The following is a 16,399-nucleotide window of genomic DNA, read 5'->3' as shown; positions in this document are numbered from 1 at the left end:
GAAATAAATATTTAAAAAAATAAAAAAAAAATTAAAATACAGTATATTAAAAATGTTAAAGCAATGTACTGGAGGGTTAAGAGCCGGACTTAGATATTAGACTGTTTGGGCTTCAGTCTAATTCACAGACTACTGAGTGGCCTTAGACAAGTCTTAACTCTCAGGGCCTCAGTTTCCTCAACTATAGAACTACTTCAGTGATCTAAGATTAAATGAATCATACAGGCAGTTAGCATAGTGTTGACACACTGGGGACATTAAATAAATCTTAGCTACTTTTGGAAATTTTAAATAAAAAAACAATTAAGAAAAGTTTTGACCTTTTAGGTAAGTTTTAGGCCCCTAATTCCTATAGTGAATCAAGAGACTTATTTTGATGTTAAATACATGCATTGACATTTTTTTCTCCACTGTTCACATGGTACCACACTTTATCTTTTTCTTACAACAAATGAGTACCTATAACCAGGAAAAAAATTTGTTCCCTGCACCAAGATAGGAAGATCAGCTGACCAAGACAGTGGTTTCTCTGCATAATTCCTGTCGGTCACCTAGATTCTAATGAATCCTACTGGATCCCCCCATCCCAATGCTGAGGTTCATTTGTTGGACAGCCATAACTGCTCCTAGGCCCTCTCTTCTGAGATCCAGGCCTATGTATTCAACTGCCTGGTGGACATTTTATTTAGGTGCCTCAAAGTGTTGAATTCATGACCCCTCCACTTTTACACCAGCCCTTCTTATTTCCCCCCTCAATGAATGACCCATCATCCACTCAGATGTGGAAATTAGCAGCCTAGGAATCTTCCTGGATTCCTTTCGTTTACCCTACACAACCCCCCCCACCACTCAACTTAAGTCATTCTACTTTTACAAATATTGCTAAGATCCATGTGTCTCTTTCCTTCTCGATCTCCACTGAATTCAAGCCATCATAATCTCTCAGCTGGACTGCTGCCACTGGCTCCTAATTGGTCCCCGAGTCTTCTCACCTTTTTTCACTCTTTCTCCACACTATAGGTTGAGTGTGGAGAATTCAAGGTTCAGAATTCCTGTCCAGGACAGCTGACTAGGGACACCCTGGTTGCAGTTAACTATTGTGTTCCTGCTGCGACCAAGTATTTTTTTTCTAATGACTAAATAACATTACTTTTATTTCTGAGAAAAGGAGCCTTGTGGGAGGCGATCTTTGCACGTGATCTGAGTTACCTCCCTGGCAAGAGGGAGAGTGAGAGGCGCTTAAACACAGCGGTGTTAAAAGCCTTCCCCACCCTTTCCCAGGTCCGAGGGCTTGTCTGTGCAGTGACGTGCCTGGCCACTGACCTGAAGACCCAATCGCCGCCCCTGACCTTGGGATGCTGCCCCCCTTAACCTTCATTGGATGGGATTTTCCCTGGAATTTTTGTTCTCCAATAAAATCTCACTCCCTGGCATTCTCTCCCTCTCTCACTAGTCTCTTCTGTAAACCTCACCACCGCATTAGGTGGCTAGAGGCGGGAGCTAGGAGAAGCCATCTTGGAGCTGTGTTAAAGGTAATGAGAGTCTGTCTCTTTAATTTAAAACTCACTAGCAATTTCTTATGAACCGAACCTTCTTTCATGAAGCTCGCGCTGGTCGCGTGGCAGAGAGACTGGTTTACTTTAACTTCTGGTAACCATAAACTGCAACCCATATATTCAGGAGGAGATAATTGGTATTCTGAATACAAATCTTCCAAATATGCATGAACTGGGACACGCTTTTTTAAAAAAAGGTATAAGGGAACATTTTGAACCAAATAAGACCTTGAAGATGAATCAGTCTAGACCAGGGGTCTGCCAACCAGCCTGCTATTTGTTTTTATAAATAAACACATTAGAAAGAAGTCACACTCACTCATATATTGTTAATGCTATTTACAAGTGTACTACAAAAGCAGAGCTGAGTAGTTGCATGCAACAAATCATACAGCTTACGAAGCCTAAAATACCTGGCCCTTATAGAAAAAAATTGGCTGAAGGAAAAAAGTACTCTTGAGGTTTGTCACCCTGGGTTGTACATCAGAGACCCCTTGTAGAAGGGGTCACCTCAGGGATTCTGCTTCAATTGGTCTGCAGTTAAGATCCAAGTACTGTAACTAAAAACTTAAATTTCTCCTCAGTTGCTGAGATTACACAGGTGTGCATCATCATGCCTGGCTTGTGTCCCCTTTTTAAAATAACAACTACTAACATCTATAAAGTCCTGTACTAAATCCACCTCCATCATCTCATCCAATCCTTAAGTACATTTGAGGTTCTAGGAGCAGGAAGCTTTGCTAGACTTGCTTGAGATAACAAAATTGAGACTCAGAGAATTTAGTCCTATTCCCAGTCTCTATTTAGTAAAAGGCAGCTAAGAAACATGTGTAGGTCATTTAAATCAAGTCCACTGCCCACAAATTACATATTTAGATTTTATTTTGGCATGTGGAATCCCACTTGCTTTCAGTGTCTGTAGACACGAAAGCATACCTACTGTTCCCAGAACCTTAGAAATCTGTCCTCCTAAAGCTGTCTATCCTCCTATAGCTCCTGGGATTCCTTAGGGTCACTGGAGGAGAGGATGTGTGTGTGTAGTAGCTCCAATCCCTGCACCTTCACTTCACCCAGAGCAGATATATTTTTACCATTCAAATATTAGGCTCACACATACAACTGTGTTTGAATAGAATTTCATATGCAAAGACCACTGATGTGGCTCAGACCTCTGTCCATTGTTTTAATCCAAATGTCATGAACACTGCCCCCAAATTCCTGACACTTCTTATATCATCAATCAGTTCTCCCTATTGGTCTGAATGAAGTCCAAAGTACGTTTCTCAGAGTACCAACACTCTCTTTTGAAAGATGAAGGACTTACTTTTAGTAGACAAGAACTTCCCCCATCTGTCATGGTAACTGGAATGGCTCATTACTTCTTCCTGCCTACTGTTGTATATACTGCGTAATGCATAATAAAAAAGCAACCAGTCTCATTCACTCTCTGGCTGGGCCACAGCATTTCTCCCCAATGTCTGCCTTAAGCCTAACCCAAATGCTCTCTACCTTGCTGCATCCCTTTACTTTCCCGCTTTCTATCTATGGAAGTAAAGTGAGGCATTAATTATGGGGAAAACGGGTGGAGTAAGACATCTTTTTACATTTCTTTGTTCCCAAGAGGAAAACACAGAGGTGAGAAAACACACATTGGGCGGAACACATTCAACTTTTCATTCCATAACAATATTTGCACCCTTCTGTAAGAGGAGGATGACTAATTGATTAGTCAGAGCCAAGATATTCAATGGGATGAGTTTTTATCAGACTGGGGCCCGAGTATATGAGATGGTGCTATCTATGGTTAACCTTGTCCTGATAAGTCAGGGTCTATTCTCAAATGTAGAGGGAGGATTAGGGTTGGAGGCAGTAGGAAACTTTCACTGTCAATCTAAATTTAGTTCTAAGAATGACAAGGACATCCAGAGTCAGATCCATGAAATATTCATATTTCACATCTGAGGAAGCAATATTAGTGAATTCTACACCCTAACTGCCAGACATAGCCTAATGCTTAGGAAAGCACAATTCTCCATCTTTTTTTTTAAATTGTGTTTCTGGGGATGGAACCCAAGGACTCAAGCATGCTAGACAAGCTACACCTCTAACCCACAGTCCCTAAATCTTAAATCAAACAGGCAATCAGTATTAGGGGCACTTTGACTTTTCATTTTATAATAGCATCCCTGTTTCTCACTTTACTATTTCTCAAAATATAGGGTTCCCTTCATACACACACACACACACACACACACACACACACACACACACACATATATATATATATATATATATATATATATATATATATATATACAAAAATAAATACTTTTAAACATAAATTCCCAAATCAGGAGAACTGGATAACAAGATAAATTCAAGAAGCCAAGAGCATGGAAGAAAAAGTCAGTCACCAGATTTTACATAAGATCATCTGAACTTCTCTGGCCATTCAACTTCACATATTATTCCAAATACTCTATGTCACATAGTCCACAAGATCTTCCTCTGGGACTCTGATGTAATCAATAGCCATACTTGTCATTAAGATGAGTTCTGCCATCTCCACTTTGGCCTTCAGGTGGAACCCACACACAGTAGTCTGGGTCATCTTCGGGATATTTAGAAGAAAGTGTGGGGGGAAATTTGCCTGGACCAGGAGCTTTCTTTTTCTTCAATTCATCTCTGCTTTTCTCATATTCATTCTTTGGTGCTGATGGTTCTTTGCAGGATGAAGATGTTTCATTAATCTCTTGATAATTTTTCTTCTGTTCCATGTGGCTGATTTGAGACATGTTTTCATGGTTTTTTGTTTCCTTAGAACATGTGAGATCTGTGGGAGAACTCATTTCCTGCACTGAAGTTTCTGGCTCTATCTCCTGTGGCAACCTGCTGTTTCCATCCTCCATTTTCTCTTCGTGCTCCCCCTTTTCTTTCTCTTCTTCTTCATCTTCTTCTTCCTCCTCCTCTTCTACTTCAGGCTCGTCCTTCATTCTCATTAGAGCCGGAGGGAGTTCTGGACGCTTGGGGGGAAATTTCCCTACTGTTCCAGTTTTTAACTTGAATTTGCTTCCTCCTTTCATAGCACCAAAGAGAGGCAGTGTAAGTTTCTTAGCTTTATTTTCTGTATCTGTAGTCTGACTTTCAGTCTTTTTTAGTTCTGGAATATCTGCTGGCTTTACAATTTTTATTAACCCTTTAAGCCTCTGTTGTTCTTTCCTCAGTTCGAAAGTTCTGAGATGAAGTTTCTTCCTGGACACACCATCTAATGCACTCCCTGATTTCATTTCTGACATGAATGCATCTAAAGAATCCTGAGGTGGGGACTCTGACAGAGCTTTGCTTGAGGACTTGAGACTCTCAGAAATTTCAGAGAGTTCCCTTTCAGCATCATTTAACTTTGCAACCAGTGATTCAAAGGTCTCTGGCTTCTCATCAATCTTCCCAGCCTTCTTCATTCGGTTAAGATGCTTCTTCTCCACAAGGCCAGTGCGATCAAGGAATGTGTCATCATCACTATCATAAAAATATTCATCTTCCCAGTTCTTGGCTTTCCTTTTCCGAGATACTGCTTCCTGCCGCAGCAATCCCAAAGTATCAAGGATCCGGCAAGCTTCCAGTGAGCACTGAATCATTGCTTCTTTTTTCTTTCCTGAGTGAATGGCCTCAGCCACCAGCTGTTTCCCAGTTGAATCATCCACAGGTAATCTCACCCTGCAGAGCCAAGTGCTATGTCCCTGTTCATAAAATTCATATTCTAGTTCTTCTCCTTCTCGGTCAAAGAAACCTTGGAGAGCCTTTTTTGGGTCCTTTATATAAAAGGCTTCCCTTTCCTGCTGAAACTCTAAGACAATGGGATTCTCTTCTGCATCATCCTCTACAGCATCTTCTCCCATTCCCCAGGTACAACCCATATCATCATCTTGGTTACTAGTATTCCTCTTCCATTCAGTGTTATCCATTTCCTCTTCTTCATCTGAATCTTCTCCTAGCATCTTCTTCTCCAACAACATCTGTTGCTGCTTGCGCAGTTCCTTCAACTGTGTTACTGTTAACTCGTATTCTGCCTCTCGGTCTTCTTCTGGTCCCTGCAGGATAAAGAGCCGGGTGCTACCACCAAAGCGGAAAACGTGCCCGACATGGACTCGACAATAGGTGCGGGGAGGGATTCGAGTTTTGTTGAGGAACGTGCCATGGGTACTTCCCAGGTCGTAGAGGTAGAAGCCCTGCTCTTGGCCGTCGCATTCTCCGTCCGGGTCGGACGCCCTGTGTTGGAGCACCGCGTGGTACCGAGACACCGAAGGGTGCTCCAGGCACATGTCGCAGCTAGACAGCCTCCCCAAAAGGTAGCAACTTGTCCCTTTTAAGCTACGGGTGCCCAGGATGGTGCCGCCCTTCAGGGTCTCTAGGCTATAGGGGGCCATGGCTGGGCTGCCCCACGGCGGCTCTCTGTACAGCAGAGCTCGAGCCGGGCCACCAGGGTAGGAAACCGCGGTGGGGGGACGCAGCTGCTCTTCCTGGACACTCCTAGTCTCTCCACTCCTAGTCTCTCCGCTGTCCCGCCTAGGCGGAACGTCGGGCTCCGTAGAGTCAGAGTCCCGCGGCTCCGTGGGCCATTCCTTCTTCACCTCCTCAGGGTTTGCGGAGCCTTACTCCGCACTGCTGGGGTCGCCGGCAGGGCTGGCTTCTTAAAGTCGCCACTCAGTTCTGGCCTTTATTTGATAATTTATAAAGGAGAGTTGAGAATGATTCTTGCTCGTGTTTCCCCTCCTTAGAAACTGAACCAGAACTGTTCTTGGTCCTGAAAAGGGAGGACCATAACCAATCAGATATATATATATATATATATATATATATATATATATATATATATATATATATATATATATATATATATAAGTTAATTGATTGTATATTCTCTTCTAAGAACTCTCTGTTCAGATCCTTGGCCCATTTCTTGATTGGGTTATTATTATTATTATTATTATTATTATTATTATTATTATCATCATCATCATCATAAACATCACAATTATTATTATTTGTTTAGTTTTTTTTTTTGAGTTCTTTATGTACCTTAGAGATCGGTGCTCTATCTGATATGTGCGGGGTAAAATATTCCTCCTAAAATGTAGGCTCTGTCTTCACCTTACAGATTGTTTCTTTTGCTGAGAATAAACTTTTTAGTTTGATTCTATCCCATTTATTGATTATTTGTTTTAATTCTTGTGCTTTCAGTGTCTTATTAAAGAAATTGGGGCCTAATCCCACATGATGAAGATTAGAGCCTGTATTTTATTCCATTGGACACAGAGTATCTGGTTTAATTCCAAGATCTTGATACACTTGGAGTTGAGTTTTGTGCATGGTGAGAGATAGTGTTTTGTTGAAGAGGCTATCTTTTCTCCAGTGCATGTTTTGACACCTTTGTCTAATATATAATAATTATAGTTTTGATAGTTGATGAGCAAAGTAGATGGAAAGTAGATGGAAAGCCATCTTCTAAGGTGTTAGGCTATCTTTTCTCCAGTGCATGTTTTGACACCTTTGTCTAATATATAATAATTATAGTTTTGATAGTTGATGAGCAAAGTAGATGGAAAGTAGATGGAAAGCCATCTTCTAAGGTGTTTTTTGATTCTGTTCTTTAGGTTTCTGTAGTTTTCCTTGTATAGACCTTTCACGTCTTTCATTGAGTTGATTCCAAAATATCTTTTTTTTTGAAGTTATTGTAAATGTGGTAGTTTTCTTCATTTCTTTCTCAGTAGAGTTTTCACTGATATACAGAAATGCCTTTGCTTTATGGGTGTTGATTTTATATCTTGCTACTTTGCTAAATTTATTTACTAGTTCTAGAAGTTTTCTGGTGGAGTTTTTTGAGTCTTCTAGGTATATAATCATATCTGCCATTTGAAGGTAAATGGATAGCATTGGAGAAGATAATGCTAAGTGATGTTATCCAATTCCAATAAAACAAAAAATGCCAAATATAAGGAGGCTGACTCATAATGGGGTAGGGAGGGGGAGCATGAGAGAAATCCATGGATTCTCAATAAAGAAGAGGGGTGGGAGGAAAACAAAGGGGGCAGGGGATTATCAAGAATGGTGGAATGTGATAGAGACCATCATCAAAAGTACATGCACAAATACACAAATTTGTATCGCCATACTTTATATACAACGAGAAATATGAAAAATTGTGTTCTATACATGAAATAAGAATTGTAATGCTTCTGCTGTCATTTCTTTAAAAAAATTGATAGAAATATGAAAAAAATGTTCATAAATTATATACATTATATATATATATATATATATATATATATATATATATATATATATATATATATATATCTAGGGAAAGGCAAGTCTCTTTCCTGAATTTTCAAAAATCAATTAATTTATTAATTTGTTCTAACTTGCTAATAGAGCAGAATGCATTTCACTTTGTAGCACACAAATGGAACACAAGATTTTATTTCTCTTGTTGTTCAGAATGTATAGTTAAAAAACCCATGTAACTCTACTTTGTGTACAACAAGATTTTCATCTCATTCCACCATCTTACCTACCTCTATAACATCTCCCATCACCTCCCTCCCCTTTGTCTTATTCAAAGTTTCTTCATTTCTTCCATGCTACCTCCCACTTCCCTCATTGTGGATCACCATCCACTTAGCAGAGAAAACATTATTGTCTTTGGTTTACGAGGATTGGATTACTTGCTTTAACATGATATTCTCTAACTCCATGCATTTACTTCCCAATTCCATAATTTTATTCTCTTTTAATGCTCAGTAATATTCCACTGTGTAAATAGACCATATTTTTTTACCCATTCATCTAGGGAAGAGCATATAGATTGGTTCTATAGTTTACCTTTTGTGAATTGTTTTGCTATGAACATTGATGTGGATATGCCTCTGTATTATGCTGTTTTTAGCTATCGTTGGTCTAAACTGAGGAGTGGGATAGCTGGGTAAATTTTGGTTTCTTTCCAAGTTTTCTAGGGAATCTCCTTATTCTTTTCCAGATTGGTGTCACCAATTTAGAGTCCTACCAACAGTGTAACAGTGGGCCTTTTTCCTCATATCCTCACCAACATATATTTTTGCTTGTATTTTTAATAATTGCAATTCTGATTGGAATAAGATTACATTTTGGAGTAGTTTTGATTTGCAATTCGTTAATTGCTAGAGATGTTGAACATTTTTTATTTATTGATTGATTGTTTATATTCTAAGAAGTGTGTCTCTTCAGTTCCTTAGCCCATTTCATTTAAGGATAGGGAAATTTGTTTTCTGTTATTAAGTTTTTTAACTTCTTTATATATCCTGGAAATTAGGTTTCTATTTGATGTGCATGTGGTAAAAATTTGCTCCTATTCTCTGGTATCACTTTTTGCCTCACTGAGTGTTTCCTTTGCTGAGAAAAATCTTTTCAGTTTGAATTCATCTCATCTAGTGATTCTTGTTTCTATTTCTTGTGCTTTAGTACTATTCTTAAAGAAGCAAAATTTCAAATCCCCTACTTGGGATTACAGTAAGACATTATGATAGCAACACGATTCATCTTCATTTCAAGCCCACTTTCTTAAGGGGCTTTCATCCTAGGAAGAAAAAGAAAATGTTATAGACAGGCCACTGGGTCTAAGGCCACGACATAAAATAAGGAATATACCATTAATCAATTTAAATAATATACTCAAAACTTTGGATCTCTGGAAAAACATATATATATAATAATATATATATATATAATATATATATATATATATATATATATATATATATATATATATATATATATATATATATATATTATTATTATTATACACACACACACACACACATACACACACACACCATACACTTTCTGGTTAAATCTCCTTGCCCTCACTCAGGGCAGTTTCTCTCTAGTTTTTATATGTCAAAAGAAATATTGGTTAAAAAAAATAAATGTATCTTTCACCTGTAGCATAAAAGAAGTGATCATGTCCTTCATCTTCCTGAACTCAGGACAAGCATAACTCTCAAATATGGTTCTGTGAACTGAGATTTTCTGGAGTCTTGACATGGTTTTGAGGGTGCTGTTCCAAAATTACATATACTTTATTAGTAATATTTTAAATTCACAATGGTAATTTTCACATAGTGGAAATTATGGGTTATACTATAAAATTCAATTTTTACTATTTTTATATGAATTCTAAAAAATAATTATCTTTCCACCTCATATAATTTTAATGTCCACTCTGTTTCCATACAAGAGAAGTTAACTGAAATTTTACAAGATTTTCACTGTATTATTTCCATCAATAAATAATATATTTACATATATAATCTTCAAATTCAAAAGGCCTCATATGGAAGTTTAAATGCAAATGCTTGTCTGGGTTGGCTGGATTTTACTTCTCCAAGGATACCTTGCCTTAATTTCGCTGCAGCCTGAGGATCTGGATTTCAATTCCCAGAGCCTCAAAAGAAAAATAAATAAATAAATAGATGTACAGACAAGACCCTACAATTAGACATCATTTATTTCTGGATTTGAGGTTATCTCCTGACTCTCAAAAAAACTCACTAGGCTCAGATTGAGCATATGAAGACATAAGTTGTGTCTAATCAGGACCCCTTATATAAGCATTGACCAATGTACACATATTCAGTAAAGAGAAGCAAGTTGTGACCATCTGGTGTGAAGTCTGCCAGAGTGGGTATCCATTTCTAGGCTTTCTCACTTATGTTCAGTGAACCTTATTTTTTCTCCTGTATACGTACTTTGTGATTTATAGAGAGGACATGTGGTTCCTAAAAATACAGTAAATGATGAGTGTGCAGTGAAATCCTGAGACTGGATGGTGAGTCTGGTTGAAACTGGCTGCACTAACTATGGTGGGAACTGGCTATGGTTGGCTAGAATCCCTGGTGTAATCTTTAGTTTCTGCAATCCTGTGTCTTCTCCTGAGAAAGGTCAGCCATGAATTTCCACTGGCCAGTCAACTGGACCATATATTAACAGTAGACACTGGAAGTTCTATAGTATCCTATAGAATATCTTCAGCCCCTACCTTAAATTCTATGTGAGAACATTTGTGGCAATATTTCCGAATCTTCTCAGATTGTGTTGTGGATTCTGGAGTGAGGAGATCATCCCAATAACAACTCCATGTATTTTTTCCTCTAGGAGTGGGGTGAGATACTCTATAGATATCTCAGTTTTTATTTCTTCCTTAATTCATTCTCCTTTTTTTTTTTTTTTTGGAGATTGTGGTATTGTGGATTGAGCCAGAGGTACTGTACCACTTAGCTACATACCTGGTACTTTTAATTTTTTTTTATCTTCAAACAGTTGCTGAGTGTGATTTTAAATTTATGCTCCAGTATTTTGAGTTGTATTTATACATAAAATTTTAGCTTCCTGTTCAATGACAACTTCCCACTTTCCCAGTATTATCAGTTACTTTTTTGCAGTACTATCAGTTTCTTTACCCATATTACATTTCAAATGAACATGGTATTTTCAATTGTTATACCAAAAACTGGATGAGATTTTAAAGTATTTTTTCTCTCTGGGTGCAATGATTCATGCATATTAATTCCAGAGACTCAAGTGGCTAAGTCAGTAAGATTGCAATTTCCAGGTAAACATCAGGAACTTAGGTAGACTAATTAGACAATTAGAAAAACCTGTCTCAAAATTTGAAAACATGGCTGGGTATGTAGCCCAGAATTAACATGCTGCTGTTTCAAATCCCCAGTACCATAGAAAAATATCAAAAGCAAAATTTTTTTTGTTGTTGTTTATGAGCATTTTACATGATTGAAAAGTAAAGAAGAATCACTTGATATTGGAAAACTCATGTGTTTCTATTCTTCCTTTGTGTCTCCAAAGGGAGACAACCTGTCAGAGTGTCTTTATGCTCAGATTTCCTTTTGTGGAATGTATATGAGAGCATTCTCATTCCCTACTCTGGTATTCTCCTGGAACTGTGTTTCAGAACTATGTAATATGAGGATCCCTCAGCTGGCACATCTAATGCCTCTCATAAGTCCAGACCAGTACTTGGGGCTTTTCTTGTTCAAGAGCAATATAAATGTAGAGAGCTTAGTTTCTCAAATAAATAACTGAGAGAACTCTCAACTTCCATTTTTTAAAAATGTCTTCACTAATTTTATAGTCTAGCACAGTGTTTCTTTCTTCCATATTCATATAATTGAAGTACTACTTACTATTCCACTTTTTGAGAGTAGCCATTCTAACAGCTGTGCTCATACAGAAGATCTTATAGTTGGATGGTGCACTAAAATTCTGATGCAAGCTTTTTAGATTCCAGGGTGCCTTATGCTCACTGGAAAAAAAAAATTGATGTGCACCTATTTTAGAAATAACGAGGGATCTGTGATTGTAACCATTTTTTCTGCACTAATATTCGAGATTTTAGCCCATTGCAATGTTTTCACACCAATGTGAGAACACTCCTTTTTGATCTAGGTAGATTTGCACCTCCACAGTTACCAGTGCTTTCAATGTTTGAGGTTTCAGATGTAGTCCATTGAATGGAAAAAGTTAATATCGGGACAAATTACTTACAGAAAGAATTGGTTAGGTCTGGTGTTATTAGTAAAGTGAGCTGGGTGAGAGACATCAGGAAGTGCTGAACTGCCACTTTGGCTTTCAGTGGTGGTCTGTATTTCCCTGTTAATTTTTTGGTACTTTCTAGATATAGTTCAACTGTCAGCAACAGCTATTTGCATTTTTAGAGAATGTTGGCAAATCCCTCTAAGGAATTAAGGGATTACCTTAAGATTTAACATCTCTTCCACTCTGGCCTAATGGAATAAAGCCCATAGATCTTGCATGGCCATAGAAAACCACTTATTTTTCCCCCTGGAGTAAATACTCATGTATATCTTATTCCTTCCTCTGTGTGTACAGATAAATTAGCATTTAAACTACAGGCAATTTAGAGTTAAATAATATATTTCAAATGCAAACCAATCTTCCTTTATTTATATTAACACTGTATTTGGGCATTTTGTTCCAGTAATTTTGCATATTGCTCAAATCAGAAAAATCTTCAAGTGCATTCTACTTATCTCATCTTGGTCGATATTTTTTTTTTTTTTCAGTTTTCCAATTTGTGTGCCTCTAATTCCTTTACAGTTTTTAGAAGGACTCAAAACAGGAGTATATATTTATTTGGTGTACCATAAATGGAGGTAGGCTTATATTCTGCTTTTATTTATTTTTATTTTATTTTTTAAAATTATCTCTCTTTATATCTGCTCTTTGGTGGATGCTTGTGTATAATTCCAGTGTCACACACATTCTGCACACAAATCGCTTTTGTAATCTATGCCTTTTATTCTAACATCTACCTTGAAGTTGGATTGTAGCATTCATTAACATTAAATATTTTATTGATATGTTTTGATTTATATACTTATAATAATGAACAATAAAAAGATATTTGCATACATATGAACTGCCCTATGTAGTTTTCTGTATTGTAATTTTTTTTTTATCTTAAAATTACTACACTGTTTTAGTATTATAACATGTATTAGTGTCAGGTAATGATCACTAGTACATTTGTTCTTACATGTGAGAGAGTACTTGTCTAATTTTATATACATTCATCTTTCCAGGAAAATTTTAGAAGTTTTTGCTTTGATTTCTTCTTTCACAAAAATCAAAGAATGGTAAAATTATGACCAGTTATTATTAAAGTGTACCTTGGGAAAAATGATCATTTTTATAATAGTTCTATCCTTTGTAAATATGTTGAATATTTTCTGTATTTTTATTTTTATTTTCTCAAATACTGCATATGAAATGCAACATTCATGTGACATCAGCATAAAACATACAAGGTATTTTATAGTATTTGTCAAACTGGATATAATACATCAACAAAAATTCTAGCTCCTAGAATTTACATTTTACAAAATTTAATAATTATTTCTTCCTCTTTAGCCATGCCCCTTGGTTTCAACTCTGGAAGAATGTGGATGTACTCTCATGAAAAGTTGCTGTAATTTTAGTCTCTGTTTCCTCTGTGGGTGTATCATATACATATGATTACAAAACAGTTTCTACAAATGGATAATAAAGGTTAAATTATTATTTTCCTTTTTTGTGAATGCATTTATTCCACATATTCATCAATACTATTTAATTCATCTATATGATGTGATTTTATTCAATGTTACCTAATTTCTAAAGATTTTGAGTTTTTATGATAATTGAAAAGTTAGATATATCCTTTTTAAAGTGACTCTTCAAGAATTTTTTTTCTTATGCATTCTGTTGTATTTCTTCTTCATATAAGTGTTTGATTATATGTGAGGAAATTAGGGTTTATTTTTAACTTGTCAGTTTTGCAGCTTTTAATGTAATCATTTGATGAATAGATTTTTTTGTATTAATATTTTGTAATTCATAAGTTTAAGTCTATTATATTATATTGTATAATTTTGAAAACAAAAAAAACTATTTTTTTTTCTTTTGTGATATTAGGGATTCAACCAAAGTGTCTTAATGCTGAGCATTTTCTCAGCTCTGTTTTAAATTTTATTTCCAGATGGGGTTTGCTCAATTTCTTCAGTTGGCCTTAAATTTTGAACTTCATGCCTTAGACTCCAGAATAGTAGATATTTCAGGTGTGCACCATCATATGAACCCTACCTTTTGTATGTAAACTTTTGAGCTTTGTACTTTCTTATATATTTCAGTATTATTTAGTAATAACTTATATTCAGCATTTAATGTGTCAAAATATGTTGTTATGTTTTATGAGTGAAGGGATAAAATAGCATTTTATTATCACACTCTTTTCCCAATATCTTGGCGTGTTTTAAGAGTTTTGTTGTCGGTGTTTTCTGTAGTTCCACCATTTATTTTATTATGAGGTTTACCCTGATTGATTTTACTTCATAACATCAATCATGTGGCATCATGGTATTTTGGTCAGCAGTAGACTTTATGTACAACCATGGATCTAGCAAATATCTTAGCCATGTACTAGTCTATACCATCTAGATTCTATCATTGCACCCAGAGTATTGGAAAATTGCAGAAGATTCTTAGGATAAATTTTCCAGAGTGTATTTCCATAAAGTGAGAAATCATTATATATGCCTATATTTGCAATTATATACTGTATAATTGATATAATTTTTATTCATTGAATTTTCAAATTTGCTAGTGCTTTTTTAATTGTATTTGCTTTTTAAAAAATTTGTACTGAAGATTGAACCCAGGGGTGCTTAACAATAAAGCCACATCCTCAGTCGTTTTATATATATATATATATATATATATATTATTTAGAGACAGAGTATTACTGAGTTGCTAAGTGCCTCCCTAAGTTGCTCAGTACAATATATATATATAAGACAATATTATATATAATATTGTCTTAGAATTTATGATCCTTTTTTCTTATCCTCCTCAGTCACTGGAACTACAGTTGTCCATCACTAGACTGGGCTCATTTGCTTTTTAAAAGCACCAACATTGATACTGGTAACTCTGTGTTATGTTTATCTTTAATAGCTTCTAATTTTGCTCTTTTGCTTAAGACTTTCTTTACTTTTAGTTTTTGAATTTTACTTTTTATTGGGATGTATGATTTGATAATAAATTCTAGTCATTTTATGGCTTAATAATTTTTTTGTATGTTTTATTTTCACCTCAGGTATAGATGAATTCCAATTTTTCCAGCTGTATAGAGGTCTACGTGAAACATAATAACCTGTATGGATATTGTTAAAGAAATGGAACCACAATTTTACCCAGTTTTTGACTGCACTGTATATGCCCAAAGGACATAAAATCAGCATACTACATTGACACAGCCACATTAACATTTATAGCAGCACAATTCACAATAGCTAAGCTATAAAACCAACCATTCAATGATGAATGGGTCCATTCAATGATGACAGGATAAAAAATATTGCTTATGTACACAATAAACTATGAATCGGCCATAAAGAAGAATGACTTTATGACATTTGCCAGGAAATGGATGAATCTGGAGATTTTATGCTAAGTAAAACAAACCATTTCTTTAAAACCAAATATTGAAAGTTATTGCTGATATGTGAAATCTAAATCTTATAAAGTGGGGAAGGGTAAGAAAAGAAGATCAGTAGATTGCACAATGGTAAACAAAAATAAATAAGTAAATAAATAAATAAATAAATAAATAAATAAATAAATAAAAGGGACAAGGATAGAAATATTACATATCTGTAAGTGAATCCTACCATTGTAGCCACCAACAAGAACAGGATTTTAATTAGGATAAGATATATCTCATGCTTGCATAATACCATAAAAATCAATTTACTGTCAGGTAGAACTAGAAAGAACCAATAAAAAAACCAAACAAACAAATTATATTTGTTTGAAGATATATATATATCTTCAAACAAATATAATTTGTTTCTATATATATTCTATATATATTCTATTATAAATATCTTACAATATACACATCGATCAAAGTTTGTGTATATATATATATATATATATATATATATATATATATATATATATATATAATTTTGTATGTTAAAATTATAAAAAGGAAAAATTCAAACAGGATTGTTGTTGCTATTTTTCATATTAATAACATACATAAAAACCATAAAATATTCGAACTTAAATAAACTATTAAATATTTCCATTAAGTGCTCTGCCTACCTTGTTGCATTTCAAAATTTCTCTTACTAGAGATCTCACTACACATTCAGAATAGTCAGCTCTATCAGAGAAATAACATATAAGATTCTACACATTAGTAAATTTCTGATTAGTGGTTGTACAATTAA

The 16,399-nt window shown here is 35.4% G+C and overlaps 1 protein-coding gene across 1 annotated transcript in view; it reads right to left on the bottom strand.

Annotated features, from left to right (window-relative positions):
* Nucleotides 1-3,956: 3,956 nt before the first annotated feature.
* The window catches only part of LOC139707026 (kanadaptin-like), a 32,954-nt gene continuing 20,511 nt past the window's right edge, over nucleotides 3,957-16,399 (bottom strand). The window contains 2 exon segments of the mRNA XM_071617009.1: nucleotides 3,957-6,198; nucleotides 6,201-6,268. Of these exon segments, the coding sequence (XP_071473110.1) occupies nucleotides 4,082-6,198; nucleotides 6,201-6,268 (2,185 nt within the window). The 3' untranslated portion in view covers nucleotides 3,957-4,081.

Source organism: Marmota flaviventris, chromosome 9, assembly GCF_047511675.1.
Source record: "Marmota flaviventris isolate mMarFla1 chromosome 9, mMarFla1.hap1, whole genome shotgun sequence".
Taxonomy (NCBI): Eukaryota; Metazoa; Chordata; class Mammalia; order Rodentia; family Sciuridae; genus Marmota; species Marmota flaviventris.
This window is presented reverse-complemented; position numbering and strand designations above follow the sequence as displayed.